The sequence below is a fragment of the Echinops telfairi genome, unplaced genomic scaffold, assembly GCF_000313985.2.
Source record: "Echinops telfairi isolate 266 unplaced genomic scaffold, ASM31398v2 ScPeMD7_53;HRSCAF=182, whole genome shotgun sequence".
NCBI lineage: Eukaryota > Metazoa > Chordata > Mammalia > Afrosoricida > Tenrecidae > Echinops > Echinops telfairi.
The window spans coordinates 3,534,618-3,543,715 of record NW_022103951.1 but is presented as its reverse complement, the minus strand read 5'-3'; the positions used below and the strand labels follow the sequence as shown (position 1 = coordinate 3,543,715).

Below are 9,098 nucleotides of genomic sequence, written 5' to 3'. Positions count from 1 at the left end.
AATGTACAAATGTGCTTCCAACAATGGATGAATGTATGAATTGTGATAAGAGTTGTACAAACCCTCAATAAAATGATTTATAAAAGAAAAAAAATTTAAAAGACTGTATACTAGGTAATATATATATATATAAAGAAATGGTAACTTTCCTGAGTATGATAATGGTATCTCAAACTCATGGCCATCAAGTCGATGCCAACTCATAATGACCTTATAGGACAGGGTAGAACTGCCCCTGTGAGTTTCCGAGACTGTAACTCTTTCTGGGAGTAGAAAGCCCATCTTTCTCCCGTGGAGCACCTGGTGGTTTTGAAATGCAGATCTTGGGGATTCCTTCCCACCGCATAACCACTACACCAATAGGGTTCCTGATAATGGTCTAGTGATTACATAAGAGATCGAATTTGTCTTTAGGAAATACATACTGAATTAGATATGGGTCAAAGTGAACAACTAGTTCTCAGATGGTTCTGGGGAAAACATGTGTGTAAGCACATATGTGGAAAGAGAGAAATAAAACAAACATAGCAAAATGTTCAGTGAGTGAATCCACTGAAGGGTGTAGTCACTGCTCCATTCCTGCAACTGTTCGTTAAGTTTGAAAGGTTTTTTAGAAATAACAACTGAACAGAATCAACGTCTTATATACCATCTCACAAAGACTATTTTAAAGCCACCAGACTAGCAAAAATGTGGGTGGGTGGGTGGGGGGTGTTGCCTCAAGAGAATTGGAACTACTTTGGAAAAGCACTTGGCATCCCACAGTAAAACTAATGATACGCAGATTCTATGACCCACGAATCAATCCCAGGCTTGAGAAACTCCACATGACGCACGTACAAAGATGTTCACAGCCGTGGTCTTTGCAGCGATGTACTTCCTCACTGCCATCAAGTCCGTTCCAACTGAGAGCAGCCCTAGAGGATGGGGTTTCCCAGACTACTTACACGAACAGAAAGCCAAGTCTTTCTCCTATGCCTGACCTTGTGAGCAGCCCAACATACAACCATGAAGCCCCAGGGCGCCTGTGGATACTGAAATCCACCCAATTCCTCACCAGCCTGGGTATTTTCCCCACAAAGAACTATCCGGCACCAATGAAAAAGAACAAATGACAGGCATCACCATATGGAAAAGAAAACCAAATAAGTTGTAGAATAATACACTCCATTTATGTCCACTTTAGATATTTGTATTTTGGACATTTATTTCTATTGTAAAGGCAAAGAAATAGGCAAGCTCAATTACAGTGTTTTAATATAGGCGCAGACTTAAACCCCGAGGAAAAGTTTCAGAAAAGCAAGGGGATAACACAACACAAAATTCTAGGGAGTAAGTAGTTCTCTTGCGGCAGCGGGGTCGGGGGCATGGAGTATTATATGGAGAGTTTAGAAGACATGAGTTAATTTCCTGTTTTGATGGTTGATGAATACATACATGGTCATTGGATTATTGGCTTCTAAATGACAGACTGGTAAAGGGGCTTCAAAAAGTCTTGGGAAAACTCACATTAGCTTTCAGTTTCATTTTTCTACTAACTTGTCAGAAGTTCGTTGTATATTATGTATTCTTTTTTACAAACAAGTAAGCGTTAGACCACACTCTGATGGCAGTACGTTGGGACACATCCAGCATCTCTTCACCAAGCTAACAAAAGGTTCACTTGGGGGCAAGTCAATTTCTCTTAAACAACCAGCGAAGATGGCGGAACTGAGCAAACACCCCAACCAACCGTTACTGGTGGAAGACTCAGTGTCAGTATTTAGAATTCATTCCTCAAAGAGCAGTAAAATGCCAGAGGTTTGCTTAGGGTCCTTGAGAGTCAAACCACCCCCATGGGAAAGAACAACTGAGAACTGAGCCATTATGTATACCACTGTGACTCTCAGGCCTTGCTGCAAACAGTGTCCACAAACGTCTTAACTATTTACAAGCAAAAGCATGTCTTTTTCTGCTACAGTGTTTCAGTACGAACAGTTATGAATTAGGTCACACCTAATCAAGTCCAGTAACTAAAGTCTGACTTGAAAAACAATTTCTAAATAAGGCAAGAAGAAAATCACCTTCGTGATGCTCCATTCAGAGACAGGCTCTCATCTTTAACCAAAAATCTTAATTTTTTCTATGCCTTTCTGATGGCGCTTGCTTTTCACTTTGTATTTTGGTTTTGCCCTTTCTTCACCTCCTTACTAGATTATGAATTATTTCATATAACTTAAATAAAATAGACTCAGCTTTACAAGCCCCCAAAGATTAATGCTACAGGGTAGCTTAACACTTTGCTCTCGTAAAAACAACAACAACAACAACAACAAAAACCCAGAAGCCCGCAAAACCCAACAAGGGGAAAAAGAACCACATTAAAAAACAAAGAGACCACACTAACAAACAACTTCTGGAATCTAAGTATATTTAATCTTGAATTCAAGATTAGGCCTTCTGCTATTTTGAAGAATTGCTGGTAGCGTAGTAGGTTACACGTCGGGCTGCTAACAGCAACTTCACTTCAAATCCACCAGCTGCTCTTTCAGGTTCTCTGCTGGCGTGAAGAAACCCAACGGGCAGTCCCACTGTCTATGCTATAGCGTCGCTATGAGTCAGGATGGACTGGATGGTAAGGGATCTTGTGGGGGGGGAGGGGGTGTTGCTCTTTCTTATTCTGAATTAATGCTAGATATTTAAATATAGGCAGTTCCTGGGTTACCAAATAGATCTATGTGAGGGTCTTTGAGAGTCTGTAGGTAAGTGGAAATAGGTGCAAAAGGTTATTTAGCCTTGGTGCAAGACGGGAGCCCTGGCGGGGATGGTGGTTAAATTTACAGACTTGGAAACCCTAAGGGGCGGTTCTCCTCTGTCTGATAAGCTCGCTAGGAGTTGGGAAAACTCAACAGCAGTGTGGGTGAAGCTTTTCCAACTGCCTAAGAGTGGCAGGAGCAGCAAGGGAAGGTGATTGTCCTGAATAACTGGCTGTAAGTAGGGGTTGGTTCAGTTGTGGCAGAGGGCGATCAAATTTACATAACATTAAAGGGCAAGAGCCCGCAGGGCAATTTGGAACACAGGGACTGCCTGCAGTTTGCATCTGTGACTTCCACTGAGAACCAAAAGGTGTCAGGCAAACGGTTCTGGGAGTAAACACAGCATAGGGCATTTTACATTCGCAGTAGCTCTAGGGAAGGCAAAGGCATAAAGGACTTCATGGAAAGAAATGCCGAGCAACTCTGAGCTAATTAGAAATCTTTACCATCCCTGCTCTAGAAGACTTGCATATACCACCGCAAAAAGCTGGCCTGTTTGATTTGCATCCCTACCTCAGTCCAGTGGCTTTGGCCTGGGGGTGGAGTTCTTGGACCACTTAGAGACCATGGTTTTCCAGGGAGAGGCTCCCTGCCCTCCCCAGCCCACCTTTGGTGTGCACCTGTCTGTGGTCACACCAGGGTGAGCTCTCAGAGGCGGCTGATCTGGTCTCACTTCCCCCACTTCTTTCCTTTCCCACATAAAATCCACTGTAGACTGGTGAAGGAATTTTTTAAACAGGAAAGAGAGCTTCCAAAAAAAATGTCAGGGAAATGAAAAAAAAAGTGTGTGTTTACTCATTAAAAGGGACTGCCAAAGGACACTTGATATTGCTATAGAACTTCCTATGAAAGAGCCAGTTTAAACAGGCTCCACAGACTAATTCCTTTCGAAACCACCCATGTAAAAATCCGTCTTCAGATCTCCTGGGAAGGAAGATTATTTATGTAAACAATGAGGTGGGCCCTATGATTTATTCTAAAATTGGTACTTCCAAATTCCATTTCAAAATTCTGAATTTTGGTTTTTTGAAACAGTTCCTTTTCCTTTTTTCTAAAGGAGTATTTATATTTGAAAGAATTGAGTCAAAATAAACGTCCTTCAGTCTAGAAGGTAAAAGGTTATCAGCTGTTTTAATATGACACCTCCTTGCTTAGCTGGCTGTTACCCGAGTGCTTAGAGGAGACCCTAGTCCCTTGTTCTGTACTCATTCCTTATGAAGGGAGGGAAGATGGTTCCCGAAAACATGGGCAACACTTTAATCAGCTGTGTGTCAGCTGCCAGAAGAGATGAAAGACGACACTCTCACAATTATACAACCTCCTCTCTCTGCTGCTCAGCCAAGAGCACATAGGTGGTCTGTGGCTGATGGCTGGATCCCAACACGCCATGACTCAGACCCAAAGCTGGGCCAAGTCGGCTTTGGGATGCACATACACAGCACTGCTAAAGACAAGAAGGGCGCTTCTGACAGGTGGCAGGGATCTCTGTAAGTACTCTCAGCTGGAAGCCTGGTCTATTCCCTTTGAGTCCCGTTTTTATAAACTATACTTTGAACAGATTATAAACGTAAGACAGAGGAAATTGTGGTCTCAGGCTGTGGTGGGACACATTTTGTGGATCACCTGTCCACTACTGCTGATAATACTCCACTGCTCAGACTTCCTACCATTTGTCCAAGGAAAGTCACCAGCAAACGTGACCTGGAGGCAGAATTCAAACCAAACAAATAACAGAGCCGGCATGGCTATTTACAAAACCCCAGAGAAACCACACGTTAAAATGGAAAGGAAGACCATGAAAAAGATGCTTCTCACCTTTTGAAAGTTCTTCCAAAAATTTTCAGCGGCTATGTATCCTTGCAAACTCCAGTCATATAAGACTTCCCCGCTGGCCTGGAAACAAAAGCACAAAGATCAACTGCTATTGCATAGATGAGGTGTTCGGAGGAGAATTTTATTTTCTTTTTTCCGTGTGTCCAAAAAATATAAAGCTGTATTGAACCACACCACGACTGCTGGGAGTCTTGGGACAGACACATGAAAATTGTGCAACCTGAGGTAATAATGATAGAATACGAAGAAAAAACAATCTAGTTATTTATAATTTACACTTGGACATATGTCCGCGTGGGTTCGTACCCCACTCCTGGTACCAAAATGTGTTAGACAGGGTTCTCTAGAGAGATAAAACCAAATTGCTGATAATTTATTTATTTATAAAGATAATTAGATATATAACAAGGAATGAACTGTTAAATCATATACAGTTAAATATATAATACAAGAAAGAAACAGTTAAATTATAAAGCACTACAAATGGCTCAATTCAACTCACTGCCGTGAGAGAGATGTGAGAGACTAGCAGTCCTTCCAGTCCAATCTGCTGCCAGATCTTCCTCTATTTATAGAGAGTGCTAGGCTATGTCAGCACAGCAGCCAATCACAAGGCAGGTCACCAACTGCCAGCCAGGTCACCAACTGCCAGTCCCCAGCTCCAGCGATGTCTTAAAGGGACCTCAACTTACAGCGACACAGTCCACAGGCTAGGGGTCCCACAGGTAGTGTAGCCTTTAAATTGAGGCACAGGACAAGCAAGGCAGCTGCACACTGGTCCGATGATCAAAGAGCGAGAGACAAGAAAGGTGAGACTCACCAAGGCATTTATCTCTCTGCCCTTCAGTTAATCCCACTTGTGTTAATCGGCCAGGCTGGCACAATAAACTATCTCAACAATGTTTTCCTATGAATTGCAGGTATATATGCCAAAATTTAAAAATTAAAAAAACAACAAAAACATAGATCCTATCTGATGGAAGAAAATCCGACGTGGAAGACTTTGTACCTGCCGTATCTAGTACTCTGTCTTTCATGTAACAGTCAGTCACTCGACATTTACTATGGTGAAAACAGATCATTCATTTTAGGAGTTTAAGAACAGGTAGACCCAATGAATATGCTCCCTGTTTCCCTAGACACCCCTCCCCACCAAGAAAAAAACAAAACAGTTCCTATATGGACTTGGGACTAACAATCCAGAATGCTTTAAAAAGATCTTTTTAAGTTGAAAACTTTCAAAGACATTTTTTTAAAGTATTGAACTAAAAAAACAAAACAAAAGCATTCTGGGGATTTGCAATCATTAGTTGTATATACATATGAGGAAGAATAATGCTGATGAGTCCCTCTCACTTTATCCCTAATAGGTGCTGGCCTTCAACTCAGTGACCTAATGCACAATGGAATGAAATGCTAACGCAGTCTTGCACCAGCCTCACATGATTGGCTGTGGATTAGACCACTGTGATCTACATAGGCTTTTCATTGGCTGTTTTGGGGAAATTGAGCACCAGGCCTTTCTTCCTAGTCTAAGTGTACAAGTTCCATTGAAGCTGTTCAGTGTCTTAACATGTTATGCCTCCACTGACAAATGGATTGTGGTGGCACATGAGCTGCATGGGTGGGAAAATCCAGCTTTGATTTCCCACATGGAATGGGTTACATCTATCCTGGAACAACATGCAACTGTCCTCCTCCCATTGAACAGTACTCCACCTTTCTGAAAGTAATGATTCTTCTCTTCCTAATTGTTATAATTTATCTGTGTATAGCATTTTAATTTGCAAAGCACTTTCACATCAAGTGTCTTTACTCTGAAGATCAACTGTGATCTGCAAAAACTGTAAAGAACCATTCAGAGGCCAAGTGACTTGTTAAGGTCAAGCCACTCATAGGCCCAGTAGTCTTTGGCATACGTTGATTTCTTAGGATTTAATGTTCTTAAAATATGTGATTCTCAGGCTAAAATATGTGATCAGCAGACATACTGAGCATTAACCAGCTAAATGGGCCGGCTCTGGGTATTTTACATTATTGAGTGGAAAGTAACAGTCTCCACTACCCTAAGGGCTTTTCTTAAAGTAGTTTATCTAAATACCACTGAACAGAAAACCGAATAGAGCAACTTATGTGGTTTGTCCAAGGTTAGAGTGTTTATAAAAGAGAAAATTGAAGCGGTAAAGTAGGCACAAAATAACACTTAAAAAAAACTGGAAAAGCTCTTTAAATCGCCAACTTTTTATATCTCATGAAAATAAAGCCAATTGTTTTGTTCTGACTTTTCTAGGTACAAGAAAAATGATAGAGAGAAACTTTCCAATGACTTTAAAAATAAAGAATGCAACTTAAGATCCACATCTTGGTTGTGAATATGAACATTCTTTGGCAATATATGTGGTGGTGCTTAAGGTTAAATTAAAAAATCCCCACTCCGGGGCTGAAATAATTCATCTAATGCCCTGATGGGCTATGTAAACATCAATCTCTACAACCCTGAAACCAGAAGAACTAGATGGTGCCCAGCTACCACCACCAAGTGCTATGAAAAGGATCCCTTTTGAAATTCCTAGATAGAGTTGGAGAAAATGTGCGACAAAACTCAAAATCATAAGAGACCAGGCTTACTGGTCAGGCAATGAGTGGAAGAACCCTTAAGACTATGGTCCTTAGTCATCCCTCAGGTCTGAAACGGAACTCACTGCCATGGTTCAATTTTCAGCCAAGCAAGTGACACTAGGGAACAGTAACACTAGGGAGGTACACACACCTCAGAATAATGTACCACCAGAGATCCAAAGAACAAGGTTCACTCAAGGACAAAGTGCAGAAGGGTTACGAAAGGAGGCGAAATGGCAATAGGAAACACAGAGAGGAGGTGGGATAAGTGATGTGATACTAGAGGCATTGCAATCAAGGACATGGAACAAACGGTATGTGAATTGTTGAATGGAAAGCTGATTATCTGCTCTGTAAGCATTCATTCAACTCATAATTAAAAGTTGTGTGTGTGTTTTTAAAAGTATGTGCCCAAAAGGAAGGTAAGAGAGAAAGCCAAAAGCTTCTGCAGAGGAAGCAGGATCGAGAGGAGGACTTTCTAGACTAAGGAGGCTGGAGTATGTTTGTAGAGATGGAAGATGTAAAAGAGCAATGGTATTCATTGAAGTAGAACTCTAAGAAGCAGAACAGAATAGAATGATCATCATGGCTGGAAGGGATGGTCTGAGAACAGCCACTCCAGGGCAAAGTCAAAAAGGAGGACAATAAGCTATAGAAACAACTTCGAAATTTTCTTTAATGTAAATGAGCTAAGAGTTTAGAATTCATAGGCCCTCCTAGAGCAGAGGTTCTCAACCTTCCTAATGCCGCGCCCCTTTCATACAGTCCCTCATGTTGTGGTGACCTCCAACCATAAAATTATTTTCGTTGCTACTTCATAACTGTCATTTTGCTACTGTTATGAATTGGGTGAACCCTGTGACAGGGTCGCTCAACCTCCAAAGGGGTCACGGCCCACAGGTTGAGAACCGCTGTCCTAGAGGATAGTAATACCACTTTCCTTTGGTAGTTATTTGCAATGATTTTCCAATGTGATCTGCAACCCCATGGTTAAAGTAGAATCTCCTCAATGGATTGCTTGCTGTAAATTAACATCTAAGTCACTTCCCGCATTATATCTGGTTTTCTCTAGTAACATGTTTAAGAACATACCACTTTATGTTGAGAACTGAGATGGAAGTCCAGTCACCGAGGGTAACTGAACATGTCCTCAGTGACATTAACAGATTGGTAAACATAAGTCAGTCAGTGTCCTGTTGAGTGGGAGATGACACTGTGTGAAAGCAGAACACAGCCACAGCAGAGACGGTGGCTAGTTAGAACAAAGGACAGAAACCCCAGGAAAAGTATGAAAACGTTGCTCTAAAGCTTTTCTTTTCTGTACAGAAAAACACTTAGTATTAATTTCTAGAACTAGCAAAGCTCAGTTTAAAAAGAAGTTATATAAATATGTGAGAAATACTATTAAGTTGCCATTATTTTACTGCAATTTTATTGCAAACAAAAACATCATGTCTTTACAAGGCTGAGAAAAGCTTCCTGGCCAAAGAATCAGTACATTCTACAATGGAAAAGTAAACAACCAACCTTTTAGGAGGCAGTAAATCATCACCAAAGTTTTATTTGTTCCTTAAAATAAATAAAGGACTCTCCTCAGCGAGACTAAAATTATTTCAGGAAACCTGTACAATTTCAATTTACGACTTGACTAGTGCTCACAGACTTGCCAACCTTGTAACATCCTCTAGAGATTAAGGAAAACACAACTCATTTTGGAACCAAAGGTCAGAGAAACAAAAGGACAGGCCCAAAATTACTCTAAAAGACGATTTAAAAGTCATATGAAGAAAATACAAATACACACACACACACAACCGAGAGAGAGAGAGAGAGAGAGAGAGAGAGAGAGAG

General features: G+C 41.1%; 1 protein-coding gene across 1 annotated transcript in view; it reads right to left on the bottom strand.

Moving 5' to 3' along the window:
- Positions 1–9,098, bottom strand: part of APOO (apolipoprotein O) — a 64,502-nt gene that overhangs the window by 17,393 nt on the left and 38,011 nt on the right. The window contains exon 7 of the mRNA XM_045290717.1: positions 4,611–4,688. Within this exon, the coding sequence (XP_045146652.1) occupies positions 4,611–4,688 (78 nt within the window). The remainder of the gene's footprint in view (positions 1–4,610; positions 4,689–9,098) is intronic.